This window comes from Saccharomyces eubayanus, chromosome V (genome assembly GCF_001298625.1).
Source record: "Saccharomyces eubayanus strain FM1318 chromosome V, whole genome shotgun sequence".
Taxonomy (NCBI): Eukaryota; Fungi; Ascomycota; class Saccharomycetes; order Saccharomycetales; family Saccharomycetaceae; genus Saccharomyces; species Saccharomyces eubayanus.
This window is the reverse complement of record NC_030980.1, coordinates 180,545-194,471: the sequence shown is the minus strand read 5'-3', so window position 1 is coordinate 194,471 and position 13,927 is coordinate 180,545. Positions and strand designations below refer to the sequence as shown.

Genomic DNA, 13,927 nt, shown 5'->3' with positions numbered 1-13,927 from the left:
CTGCTGGGTGGAGGTCGCGATGCACGGAGACCACGTGCTCGGCGCGTGTCACCCGGAGCTGGACGCCTCCAGCCGGGGAACGCTCGAGCACGTGCTGACCGTCGAGGGCGACCTCGGGGCGTTTTTGGTCGTGGCACGCGATATGCTTCTGCGTTCTTTATAACGCCTCTCTATACAGATATGTGTATACACACTGTTTGTCCTAGATGGAGCGAAATACGCGTACATGCAATATATGCGTATATATATATATATATATATATATATATAGATGAATATAGAGATATATATGGATGTATATATACGTATATGCATACAATACACAATCTTCTCAAGAGCTTAAGGAGACCACGCAACTTTCATAATAAAAAGGTATTACCCAATAACACACCGACTCAGTCATGATGATGTGGCAACGATGCGCAAGGGGTGCGCCACGCTCGTGGACTTCACTCCCGCTCGCCAGAGCTGGTGCCGTATCAACTGCAAGGCCGATTCTGCTGCGCTCATTCGTACGCTTGCCCGCTGGTCGCAGTGGCTGTCGCAGTCTAACAACCACCAATACGGTGTACCGTGCCGCCTCCGTACGTTCATTCCATCTCTCTGCAGCAAGATCCAATGAAAACAAGCCAAACGATACCAAGGACAAGGACAAGGACAACAACAAAAACAAGAATGAAGAAGACGATGCCGACCCCAACAAGAAGAAGGAGTTCAACTCGCCATCCGAGTACTTCAGGTCCAAGGAATTCAAAAACACAATGTTTTTGACCATCGGGTTCACCATCATATTCACCCTACTGACGCCCTCCAATAACAACTCCGCAGACGATTCCAACCGCATCCTCACATTTCAGGACTTCAAAACAAAATACCTGGAAAAGGGCCTCGTTTCCAAGATCTACGTCGTCAACAAGTTCCTCGTGGAGGCCGAGCTGGTCAACACGAAGCAGGTCGTCTCGTTCACCATCGGCTCCGTAGATATCTTTGAAGAACAAATGGACCAGATCCAGGACCTTTTGAATATCCCTCCCCGCGATCGAATCCCCGTCAAGTACATCGAGAGATCCTCCCCCTTCGCCGTTCTGTTCCCCTTCCTGCCCACCGTAATCTTGCTTGGTGGGCTCTACTTCATAACAAGGAAAATCAATAGCTCGCCCCCCAATGCCAACGGCGGCGCCGGTGGTGGAGGTCTTGGCGGCATGTTCAATGTCGGCAAGTCCAGAGCAAAACTTTTCAACAAGGAAACCGACATAAAGATATCCTTCAAGAACGTTGCTGGCTGCGACGAGGCCAAACAGGAAATCATGGAGTTCGTCCATTTCTTGAAGAACCCGGCCAAGTACACCAAACTGGGCGCCAAGATCCCCCGAGGCGCCATTCTTTCCGGGCCTCCAGGTACCGGTAAGACCCTCTTGGCCAAGGCCACCGCGGGCGAGGCCAACGTGCCCTTCTTTTCCGTGTCTGGTTCCGAGTTCGTGGAAATGTTTGTTGGGGTGGGTGCTTCCCGTGTAAGAGACTTGTTCACCCAGGCCAGATCCATGTCCCCCTCCATCATCTTCATAGACGAAATCGACGCTATCGGTAAAGAAAGAGGCAAAGGTGGCGCTCTTGGTGGCGCCAACGACGAAAGGGAAGCCACTTTGAACCAGTTGCTGGTGGAAATGGACGGGTTCACCACTTCCGACCAAGTCGTTGTTCTTGCCGGTACAAATAGACCCGACGTGCTGGATAACGCCCTGATGAGGCCGGGGAGATTCGACAGACATATTCAAATCGACTCACCCGACGTTAATGGCAGACAACAAATCTATTTGGTTCACTTGAGAAAACTGAATCTGGATCCTCTTCTCAAAGACGATATGGACAATCTTTCCGGGAAACTGGCTACATTGACCCCAGGTTTCACCGGTGCAGACATCGCTAATGCTTGCAACGAGGCGGCTTTAATTGCTGCCAGACACAACGACCAATACATTACCATTTACCATTTTGAACAAGCCATTGAAAGAGTCATTGCTGGGCTCGAAAAAAAGACAAGAGTTCTTTCCAAAGAGGAAAAAAGATCCGTGGCTTATCACGAAGCCGGCCATGCTGTTTGTGGTTGGTTTTTGAAATACGCTGATCCACTTTTGAAAGTAAGCATCATCCCACGTGGCCAAGGTGCTCTGGGTTACGCTCAATACTTGCCGGCAGACCAATATTTGATATCCAAGGACCAATTCAAACACAGGATGATCATGGCCCTTGGTGGTCGTGTCTCTGAAGAATTGCACTTCCCCTCCGTGACTAGCGGTGCTCATGATGATTTCAAAAAAGTAACTCAAATGGCAAATGCAATGGTCACGTCTTTAGGCATGTCGCCCAAGATCGGCTATTTATCATTCGACCAAAATGACGGGAATTTCAAAGTCAACAAACCCTTCAGCAATAAAACGGCAAGAACCATCGATTTGGAAGTTAAGTCCATTGTGGATGATGCTCATCAAGCTTGTAAAGAATTGCTAACCAAGAACCTGGACAAAGTCGACCTTGTCGCCAAAGAGCTGCTGCGTAAAGAAGCCATTACCAGAGAAGATATGATTAGATTATTAGGTCCAAGACCATTCAAAGAGAGAAATGAAGCTTTTGAAAAATACCTGGATCCAAAGAAAACTGAACCTCCAGTGGCACCTGCACCAACGAACTAAGGGCGAGAATACTAAGAAAGAAAGAAAATACAGTTTCACCATTATGTATCCCCCCCCTGTCTCCTTCGCTGCCATTCATCTCATTTCATTTTTTATTCTTCTTTAGTAATAATATAACATGTATATATAAGTATTAATATCAAAATAAAAAATAAAAAGTAAAAAAAAAAAAAATAATACATATTTGAAAACAATTTTGCTTTTTTTATTCAAAAAGTCTCCTCGTCAATAATCAAATTACTGTTCACACCAACCTGACTTCCGTCATTCTGCATTATCACGTCATCGTTATCTTCCTGGCCATTGCCATTGCCGTTTTCGAACATATTTCCGTTCTGTACAGCACCACTTTTTCCCCCATCTTCCTCCTGTTGTTCACCTTCGCCACCATTCATTTCAAATCCTTCCGCAGTGGCATACAATATGCTCTCCACTTTCTTAACAAACCGTAATAAAGCACCGCCATTCCCAGCGCCACGGCCCGTGATAGTCTCATCATCAAATTTATAAACGCCTTCATTAATTAAGTCTTGCGTGGTATGGACCAGGATCTCAATATCGCGCAGCTTGTTGAAATAAAACTCTCTCTCAATCTCCAAAGTGCTCACTGTTCCCTTGTACTGTTCTATCTCTTCATTCAATGAACCAATTGTTTCCTGTGCATTGGATAATTCAGCTTGCATCGCATTTAACTGACCTTGGGTAGCACTGGTTTTCCTACCAGTCGTCACCCCTAGTGAAGAATGTCTTATTGGTGGGCCTCCTGGTATAGAGTTGCTTGTTCCTGTGCTTAATGACCTTCTTGTACTGATAGGGTTGGATGGCGTGCGAGTCTTGGTGGCGCTATTGTTCGTCATAATAGGACGGTACTTGCGTCGGGAATCCGGATCATACGCACTTTCGTCTTTATATCGAATCCAATGCTTCTTCAACCATTGTAAAAATTCTAAATTATCTTGGAATTTACACCTGATCAACTTATCGACGTAAACGGTTTTCTCAATTCCGTGTTTGCTAAAACAGCTCTGTAGGATTTTGTAGTTTGTTTGGAACTCATATTCTGCCGCAGCATTAAATTTCACTCTGTTCATCGGCAAATCTCCATAAATTGAGTCCATTATTTGGCAATATGCTGCTCCAGTCCCACATTCTTCAACTTTTTTATAGTTCAGGTTAAGAAGCCCATTCAGCCAAGTGAGCAGTTCTGTACGTGATTCGCCAATACCTGCACTCATCTTTATGTACCTGATTCAGTGAGACGATGAGAATACTCTTACTTTTGAATTTATCCTCATGTTTTTCGATTTGTTTCATGTGGTTTTTTTTTTTTTTGCTATTTGGTCACTATTTCTTTCAGCGCGTAGACGCGTTAATAAGAATATAAACAAACATAAGAACTTCCTGGCTCTGGATTCTTTTTTAAAACTGTCGAAAGTTTAGCTGTTTTTGCAATTTGGGAAATGCCCCCAAAGTCCCAACGCAAAGGAACCTTTAACCATGATTAATTAAACCGAGGCAAGTGAGGCAGCAGTTCCTCGCACACACACACACCAATATTCATATTTCACAAGTTTTCGCTTAGGTTACGCCAGCTGAGCTCAGTCGTTTCAGAACAAGGTGCTTTCTGGCGCCTTGACTCAGCAATAGGTCTGTTAATAGCGTACAAGTTTGTTGACCCCTGCAATATACGACTCTCAGCACACATGGTAACTCTTGCATGTTTCTAATTTGGGAATGGCCAAGCTCCGGTTTTCTTCCTAGCAACCGTTTAGCGCCAAGGCTTAGACGATGGCCTCTGAACGAGGGTCCACCCAAAGTCGGTTTTGGCTTTATTGCAATGCCAAATATGGAAATACCTCAGGCGTATTGAAGGGTTCATTCAAGGTGTCTCCCCTGTAAGGTACATTCTTGTGTTCTGCACATACRAAAGTGTATAGACAAAATACAAAGCGTGCCTTCATGTACGAGATCTGCTGAAGGCGCATCGTTCAAGAGCAGAAGCATCTCCATAGTGACAAATAATGTGGGATGTGAAATGGGAACCTGCGAACTCGATTGGGCAGTGGCTGGTCGGGAAAGCCATATAAATAGGGCAGCCTTTATCATCTACATTTGAGATTATGCTTCATTCTCTTTCTTTCCTACTAAGCTAATAACATCACTAAAGCAATCACAAAAAAACAAACAAATACAATGGTCAAATTAACTTCAATCGCTGCTGGTGTTGCCGCCATCGCTGCCGGTGTTGCCGCTGCCCCAGCCACCACCACTCTATCTCCATCCGATGAAAGAGTCAACTTGGTTGAATTGGGTGTCTACGTTTCCGATATTAGAGCTCATTTGGCTCAATACTACTTGTTCCAAGCCGCCCACCCAACTGAAACATACCCAGTTGAAGTTGCTGAAGCTGTTTTCAACTACGGTGATTTCACCACCATGTTGACTGGCGTTGCCGCAGACCAAGTCACCAGAATGATCACTGGTGTCCCATGGTACTCTACCAGATTGAGACCAGCCATCTCTAGTGCTTTGTCCAAGGACGGTATCTACACCGCTGTTCCAAAATAGAGTGCCCTTCTTACGAATAGAATCCTATAGAAATTAGGAAATTTTACGAAAAAAAATTAAACAAGATTTTGATGGCATAAATAGCTCAATATGTGTATATTAATATGTATATTAAAATTATAGGCCTTTTTGATCAACTGGACAGCTTTTGAACGATCTAGCCGAACCTGACGATCTGAGAGTTTACTTCTCTTGGGTTTTATTTACACTATCTCTGCACTTTCATGATGAAATTCGCTTAAACTGCTATTCCATAATACGCTTTTCAGCACATTCTTTTACATGTATACCTACGAATATATGAAGAGCCTTCAAGCTACTAAATACAGGTGTATGGATATCTTTTTTTTTTTGGGAATATATATATATATATATAGAAAGACATATGCGCCTACAGCCTTTCTTCTTTGATTAATGAACCTTCTTCGTATAACTGGTACAGTGTCTCTTTGAAAAATTTTGAGGCCTTGGCACGCTTAATTTTCAAAGTCGGAGTTACAACATCATCTTCGAGAGTTAAAGGCTCAATTCCGACTTTGATATTATGTAATTTTTCAAAGCCTTGTAGTCCGTTGATGCACTTGTTGATTTTGTTTAAAAACTCCTTTCTCAACTTTTTATCTTCATTTAAATTCTCTACCAATTGTTCGCCAGTCCATTTTCTTACTTTAGGATGTTTTGCAGCTAATGTCGATCGAACAGCATCAACGTCGATGCCCACAATACCAATCAAAAATGTCTTTAAAGAGTCCCCGAAGACAAATATTTGAGTGATATAGGGACATGATGATAAGTAGATGTTTTCAATCTTTTCTGGTGCGATGTATTCACCGTGTGCTAATTTGAAAAAGTTCTTGACCCGATCAATGACATTGATACGGCCCTTTACATCAATAAATGCAACATCTCCGGTAGAAAACCAACCATCTTGATCAATGGCCTTTGCAGTCTCGTCGGGATTTTTATAATATCTTTCGAAGACTTGTGGCCCACGGAGCTGTAATTCACCTTTTAAATCTTTATCGGCATGATATCCCATTTCTGGAACAGATTTTAATCTACATTCGGCGGAAACACCAATGGCACCGCAAGATCCAACATCTTTCTCAAACGGTTCGCTCAAGCAGACACCAGCAAATGTCTCGGTTAAACCGTAACCTTGTCTTATACCAATATCTAAGGCGCTTCTTAAGAATAGTAAAGTATCTTTAGAAATTGGGGCTGATCCAGTTATTATGAAGGAGTTGTTAGACAAACCCAGAGATTCTCTTATTTTATCGATCAATACACGATGATAAACTAGAGAGTTCATAACCGACTTATCCGGGCCACCTTTTGTAGTAAATCTGGCTGATTTGGAATCCAAAATAGTATTTGCCACGTTTCTTTGGACAGCAGATTTATCCAAAGCGTTCTTTATACCTGCTTCAAAACGCGTTAATATTCTTGGAACTAGGGCGACTGCATAGGGTTTTAACACTTTCAAATCATCTACTAATACGGTCGGATCTGGTTTATGCAAGAATCCTATTCCAAAGCCGATGGCCAAATCATACAAAACAACCATTCTCTCAAAAATATGGGCTAATGGCAGAAAACACATATCGTATAATTGTTGGTTTCTTTTATCTGGTGGAATTCTAAAAGTAGAGAAAGCGAATGCTATCCCAGACGCAATATTTCTCTGGGTCATCTCTACACCTTTAGGTAAGCCTGTCGTACCAGAAGTGAATGAAATTGTATATAAGGAATCCGGAGTTGGTGGAATTGCAGGAATTTCATTGAGACTGCCAATCCGCTCTACTTGGTCCAATGAAAAAAGTGTTATTTTTTCATTTAAAGAATTGGTCTCGATGGGTATAAGTGAATCGTTTAGCATTTTCAGTTCATTGTCACTTAATTTGTCCATACAAACTAAAGTATTGATGAACTTCATACCAGGTAGCATTTTCAGAACATGATACATATTCGATTTGGCAAAAATAAGAATGGGAGCTTCAGTTAAGTTTAATATGTATTCCGAAGTTTGAGGACCTAGAGTTTCGTACAACGCAGTATTGGTTAAAGAATAAGCTTGACAAGCCAAATCTGTCAAAACCCATTCAGGGTTATTGTGGGACAATATAGCAACAGTAAAGTCATTAGCATCCAATTGGCGTTTCCTCTTTGTGTTAACCAAGGACAATATACCACTTCCAATATAATGGCATTTCTTAGATACTGTAGAGAATGATTCGAAATGGTAAGTTTCCTCCCAGGTACCTGTAGCCTTGTCAAATGGTCTTGAACCTAAGCAGTCTCGTTGAGGCCAGTTCCTCACTGAAAACATGAAATGGTCGTAGGCAGTTTTTAGGTTTTTGTCAACGCAACTGATCAAATGTTCCGAAGAAAGAGAACTCCTATAAATAGGGCTAAACCCAGCTTTATTATCAGAATTCGGAGTTGCAGCGGCTTGTTTCTTCAGATACCTCTTATAGTTTGGCCAGCTAGTCAGTGGCAATTGGGAATAAAGTTCCTGAATATATTCATCAGAACCCTTTCTGTAATTAGCTAATTTTATTTTCAGGCTCTCGAAACGAGGATCTGATTCAATCAAATCGGTAAGAGCATAGTCTCGAGTGGACATGTTTCGACCAGTTTGTTCTTGTTCTTGTTTCTTGTTCTTTTTCTGTTTTTAGTGATCTCCATCTCCAGTGATTTCTAACTCTGTGTTCCTGATCCTTTATATAGTTATTTGCCAGCATCGTTCGACTCCTCAATTGATCTCAAATTGCCCTTATTTCGACTCCAACCCATCGTCAGCCGCTCGGCGTTAAACCCCGGCTGCCCGGAGGTCTTGAAAAAGATAACTAATAAAAATATTGTTTTATGCTAACTACTTTTTACTCATTGTCCAATTAGTTGCCCAATTACCACCTATGAGTGCTCAGGAGGTGAAAGGTATATGTATGTACTTATTGGCCGAGTTGGAGGGCATCGTTGAAGCCATCTACAATAACATCGGGGACACCTGGACTTCTGGAGAACCCCATTCCGCCCAGTGAAACAGTCTGGCCGTAAGCATCTTGAAACCTCTTTTCGGCCTTGTCTTGCCATGCGTCGTAGCCCACATGGAATCTTGGGAGACATTTATCTGCAATAGTGAATTCCCAGTGGCCGGCTTCTAGGTCGTCGTTGTTGATGCCTAGGTGACGGTTTAGTGCATCTTTTACGGCACTAATAGTCACTTCCTTGGATGGAATAACAGGCACACCGTGTTCATTCAGCATATCACCTCCTATCATGGCAGTCAGTTTTGTGTATTCCTTGAGAGCTTTAGAGTTTTGAAAGTTCTTATTGAAAAGTGGTTTGAAATTCCTTTCAATGACAGAATCAAAAATCACACCAAGCAATTTCCCTGGATTCTTATTAGATTTAGGTACCAAGTAACCAAACCCATGTTGATCGGCATTCAACACATCCTTGTTTGGTAAATAATAATTAACCAAAAGAATTGTATTTGATTGGATCTCATTTAACAGCTTGGACAGAGAATCTTCATCCTTCGGTAGTAACTCGGCGATTTTGGATGGTGTTATAGTAAGCCTTAAATGGTCGAATCCTTCGTATTTGTCACCTGACTGCACTTTCAACCCAATGGTTTTTGCATTAGAGCTGGATTTGATGACTTGCGTCACTGGCTCGTTGGTAACTATTTCGACATTACTGAACTCATTTAAGGCATTTCTGACTATTTTGGGAAAAGTTTCTAACCCACCGACTAAACCTAGCATGGGATATTTCTTCAAAGTGTTTGCTAGATCCAATAAGTTCGATTTATCTTTTCCAAATGCCATTACATAATCATTAAGACATCCAGTTAAGGCCTGACTATGACCGTCTTTTTTTTTATTTTTAGACTTCTCTCGCATATTATCAAACATTGCTTGCGTGTTAGATCCGTGCTTAAGTTCGTTGTAGTAAATTTTCTTGAATGTCCTCTTAGCACTTAACAAAGCAACATCATCCCCATAAATGCCCCTTAATAAAGCGCTAATCATGTTTTTCGATATGTAGTCATTACCAAACCTTCTGTTTAGTACTGATTCAACGCTTTCGTCTTGTCCGGGATGTGGTGATTTTTTCCTGAACCATTCTCCCAACATGCCTGGAATAAGTCCTTTCCCCAATGGATTGAAAAGGAATTTTAAAGTTGTCGATATTGAGTCAGGAACTTGCACCAGTTTATCACTGGGGTCTAGTAGGAACTTCTTGTCCGCAGTGCAGCCCTTTTCAATACTCTGCACCATTGCTTCTTTACCTAGATCTCTAAGGGTATCCATAATTACAACAGTCCCGTCAGATACACCCCTCAACGTCCTGGGTCCCTTCTCTACCATAATCGGTTTCCCGCTCTCATCCTTTGTAGCACATGAGTATATCCAACCCCCTGTTCTTTTCTGTGATTCGAATAATGTAACTTGAACATCCGGTCTTAATTTACTTAAGAAGTATGTAAAACATAGTCCAGAAACACCTCCTCCAACTACGGCGACTTTGGCATTTGGTTTCAACTTGGTCAATGGTGTTATCATTGTCGAAGTTTTCTTCTGACTTTATTCCGCTGCTTCTTGCTGAAACCAACGAGAGTGTTGTCCTCTCGCATCCTTCTATTGTTCTTCCTTATTGTTTTCGTTTTTTTTATACTCTGCGACTCCGAAACAACAAAATCTCGAAGGCAAGCTAAGCTAAAAACATTTTACTCACTAAACGAGCAATGACAGTATATTCAGATAAAGAACAGTATCATTCTACTTTTTCGCCAGAAGAATCCTAACTGGAGATTAAGTTGGTAAATGCTTTATTCATAGTAAACGTAGATCTATAAAGTTTAAATGTTGTATAATGCTTAACAAGGGATGATGTTATCTCTTGATACCTAATGCTCTTTCCCTAGATTGTCTTATTGAACTTAGTCTCCATGAATTTTGATCCTTCGCAAATTTGTTGTGTAAAGGAATTATTTTGGCTCTTTTCCTAGATTGACTTTCAGCATCTGTAGCTTTATAAAAATGAGGCGCAACCTCAAGAAGCCATTGAGGTTCGATGCTTGTTATTTGAGACATGTATTCCCTACTAGTCAATACAAGACTATGGTAAATCACGTATTCATATTCTTTCCCATACAACGAACTTGAAGGATGTATTCCTACTTCTGTGTCACCGTTGATAGTCTTATAACCCACTTGCGAATCTCGCTTAGCAGCATTCATAAAGAACCCTGATACTAAAGTTTTACGAATCAAATCGGGATCGCTATGACAGCTAATTAATCTTAGACCCGATTTTTTAAAAATCATGCTGATCTGACTTTTGACATCTCTGGCTCTTCTCAAATGCCTAAAGTGTAAAAAGTTTGTTTTACAGTATTGTTCTGAGTAATCTGCTTGCTGCCATCTCGTGTAAACGTTCAATAACGTCAGGTGGTCACCATATGGGTGATGGAATCTTGCCTTTTTATGATCAGCTTCCAGCTGTTTATCTTTCGGACGGTAAAAAACATTCTGTACCGATAACATTGAGATTATAGTAACGATTTCATCGGAACATTGCTGATCCACAGATGATAACAGGGAGCGTGATAAAGTGGGATCCATTGGAAACAAGGACATTTCTCTACCTAGTCTCGTCAAATTTCCCTCGTCGTCTAATGACTGTAAATGATATAATTCTGTTAGTGCATGCAGCATTAAATTCTTCGGTGGTGGATCCATGAAATCAAATTTTAGCAAGTCGTTGATGCCCATGGCCTTTAGCATTAAAATAGTATGAGAAAGATTCTGTCTTTGAATTTCGGGAACAGTATTTTCTAGCATTTCATTGTAAAATGCGGATTCTGTGTATAGTCGATAACATTTACCTGGACCTGTTCTCCCAGCTCTACCCTTTCTTTGGTTTGCCTGTGCTTGTGATATTGGAGATACTATCAGTTGTTCAATACCTGCTCTAGCGTTATAGATGTTAATCTTCGCAAAACCAGGGTCAACAACGTAATAGATACCGTCAATAGTAATAGAAGTTTCAGCAATATTTGTAGCAAGCACAACTTTTCTACTGCCCTTCGGAGTGGGTTCGAAAATTTTTGATTGAATTTCACTTGGCAAGGCAGAGTAGACAGGTAGAATAAGTAACTCGCCAATACTATCGCCTAACGTCTTTACTCTATCAAAAAGTATTTCACAGCATGAGTCAATTTCTTCTTGCCCTGTCAAAAAAACCAAAATATCACCTTGGCCTTCATTTATATGAATGTCTATAACACAATCCAATGCGGCCTCTATATAATCCATTTGGGGGGTTTGTGAGTAAAGCACCTCTACAGGAAACGTTTTACCAGGTATCTTAATAATCGGACAATTCAAAAAATACTCAGAAAACTTAGCAGAGTTCAAAGTTGCCGATGTAACTATCACTTTTAATTCTGGTCTCTTGACCACAGCTTTCTTCAACAATGCAAATAAAACGTCTGTTGCCACGGTTCTTTCATGAGCTTCATCTAACATTATAACAGAATATTTTGACATCTCAGGGTCTAACAATGCTTCTCTCTGTAACATACCATCAGTCATATATTTTATTCTCGTATCTGGGCCAGTAACATCTTCAAATCTAATAGTGTAACCAACATCATGACCAACTTTACAGCCAACTTCTTCAGCGACTCTTTTTGCTACAGAGACAGCAGCAACCCTACGAGGTTGAGTACATCCAATCATCYCATAATTGCTGAACCCTTCTTCGTCTAAATATTGTGTGATTTGAGTGGTTTTACCCGAACCTGTTTCACCAACAATGACTAAAAACTGATTTTCGCGAACAGCCTGCATTAATTCGGATCTCATTGCGTATACAGGTAATGTTTGACGTTGTACGCTGATTGGCATGGAGGTTCTTTTCCCGTAGGAAATAGGTTCATTCATTCTGTTCCTTTCCCATTCAGTAACAACCAATTGGTTTCTCAACGTTTGGATTTCATTCCTGGAATCTTGTTTGTTCTTCGTAGGATCGTCAAATGATTGTTTTTTTCTTATTTTTTGTTCAATCTCTCTTTTTTTCTTCATTTTTTCTTCTCTGTGATCTCTTACAGCATTCGAACCATTCATTGCTGTACGATTCATGGATCCTCTTGGAACTTTTGTTATTTTAGGCATTTCATATTTTCTGGCACCCTTAACTTGTTGATCTTTCAGGAATTTAGGTTCATCATCTGTATTCAGCTCGACATCAATCTCGTCTATCTGTTCCTCTTCCTCCTTTACTTCTGGTTTCACACCCTCAGAATTTTTTTCGTTAGAAGGTGTTGCTACTTTATTCTCCTCTTCCATTATATAGGAAGTATTTCTGGGGATTTCCTCCTTTAGTTCTGGATAATCGTCGATAGAAGCAGCACCACTAGCAATGAGTTGTCGAATCTCCCATCTTTCAGGTGAAGTTAACGCACGCCTTTTAATCTTATTTTTTGCCGGTCTACCTGTTTGAATATCGTTAGGTCTACCTCTACTTTCAACCTCTGTATCATTTGTTTCCTCCATTTCTCCATTATCTTGATCAACGCCTTTCATCGAGAGCGATATTTTTCCATTATTTTGTACTTTTATTACTTTAACAAACACGTGTTGACCTTGTTTCACTAAATCATGTGGATCCCTTATTCTTTGTTTTRACATTTCCGATATATGAACCAACCCATCGCAGTTCTTCCTTTGTGTCCCCAAGATTTGAACAAAACAACCAAAAGCGGTTATATTTCTCACTCTACCACGATATACTTTATCAAGAACAGGATTAAGGTCTAAATCGTCTGTTTTCCGCTCTTTTTCTTCTGCCTCTTGGCTCACTTTTGCTTCTGCTTTTATTGCAATCTTGGTTTTTGGAGCTTCTTCTTTCGCTATAGGCGGGGATACGATTTGATATATTTTAAAGATTGTTTCATTATCGAGACCGCTTTGCATGGAGCTTAGTTTTTCTTGAAATTCGGTTATTGACTTGGATTCATTTAAAATGCTAAGTACGAAATCAGTCACTACAGGGTCGTCCAAATTAACGTCATCCTTTAAGATTTGATGAACTTCGCGACTTAACCCTGAATCTATAACAATGTCTGGGCTCTTTTCATTCTTGTCATTTTTTGAAAATACATTATACAATTTAGTACTGTCTTCGTAAGATATGCCGGCTTCTAAGCCTTGAATATTTTGTATGAACTCTTGCAAATTTTTTGATCTATTCATGATATTTAGTATGAATTCAATGATCACAGGGTCATCGGACCCTACAATAGAAGCTATGGTTTTCGAAACATCAGACATTCTAGCCGTACTTTATTTCTTTTGCTCAAAGTTGTGTTGCCCTCTTGCGTAGTATTGAGTCGATGTACACAATAAAGCTACTGCATATGAAGTAATAATGCTAAGTCATCTAATAGATATTAACTCTATGTAGCCTCACTTTTAAAAATGACCGATACGGGTAATACACTTATATAACCTTTACAAGTGTCTTGACAATAATAACATTTATTATAGTGGGAATTCATTGATATAGTATAAGAAAGACTTCTTGTACTGTTAGCCAACAATAAGAAATCCCTTTGTTTCGACGTGTTATGTTACTAGTGAGTGAAAAATAAA

General features: G+C 40.6%; 6 protein-coding genes across 6 annotated transcripts; 2 read left to right on the top strand and 4 right to left on the bottom strand.

Moving 5' to 3' along the window:
• Positions 1 to 401: 401 nt before the first annotated feature.
• On the top strand, positions 402 to 2,690 carry AFG3 (AAA family ATPase AFG3; the record flags this gene model as incomplete). Its single annotated transcript, XM_018364609.1, has 1 exon — positions 402 to 2,690. The coding sequence occupies one exon, from the start codon at positions 402 to 404 to the stop codon at positions 2,688 to 2,690; it is 2,289 nt and encodes a 762-aa protein (XP_018222681.1).
• Positions 2,691 to 2,899: 209 nt separating this feature from the next.
• Positions 2,900 to 3,925, bottom strand: BIM1 (microtubule-binding protein BIM1; the record flags this gene model as incomplete). The annotated part of the gene is made up of 1 exon (XM_018364608.1): positions 2,900 to 3,925. The coding sequence occupies one exon, from the start codon at positions 3,923 to 3,925 to the stop codon at positions 2,900 to 2,902; it is 1,026 nt and encodes a 341-aa protein (XP_018222680.1).
• Positions 3,926 to 4,883: 958 nt separating this feature from the next.
• Positions 4,884 to 5,258, top strand: DI49_1412 (SRP1/TIP1 family protein; the record flags this gene model as incomplete). Its single annotated transcript, XM_018364607.1, has 1 exon — positions 4,884 to 5,258. The coding sequence occupies one exon, from the start codon at positions 4,884 to 4,886 to the stop codon at positions 5,256 to 5,258; it is 375 nt and encodes a 124-aa protein (XP_018222679.1).
• Positions 5,259 to 5,649: 391 nt separating this feature from the next.
• On the bottom strand, positions 5,650 to 7,884 carry FAA2 (medium-chain fatty acid-CoA ligase FAA2; the record flags this gene model as incomplete). The annotated part of the gene is made up of 1 exon (XM_018364606.1): positions 5,650 to 7,884. The coding sequence occupies one exon, from the start codon at positions 7,882 to 7,884 to the stop codon at positions 5,650 to 5,652; it is 2,235 nt and encodes a 744-aa protein (XP_018222678.1).
• A 328-nt stretch (positions 7,885 to 8,212) lies between these two features.
• On the bottom strand, positions 8,213 to 9,832 carry HEM14 (oxygen-dependent protoporphyrinogen oxidase; the record flags this gene model as incomplete). The annotated part of the gene is made up of 1 exon (XM_018364605.1): positions 8,213 to 9,832. One exon carries the CDS (start codon positions 9,830 to 9,832, stop codon positions 8,213 to 8,215), a length of 1,620 nt encoding a protein of 539 aa, XP_018222677.1.
• A 330-nt stretch (positions 9,833 to 10,162) lies between these two features.
• Positions 10,163 to 13,606, bottom strand: PRP22 (DEAH-box ATP-dependent RNA helicase PRP22; the record flags this gene model as incomplete). The annotated part of the gene is made up of 1 exon (XM_018364604.1): positions 10,163 to 13,606. One exon carries the CDS (start codon positions 13,604 to 13,606, stop codon positions 10,163 to 10,165), a length of 3,444 nt encoding a protein of 1,147 aa, XP_018222676.1.
• Between the last annotated feature and the right edge of the window lie 321 nt (positions 13,607 to 13,927).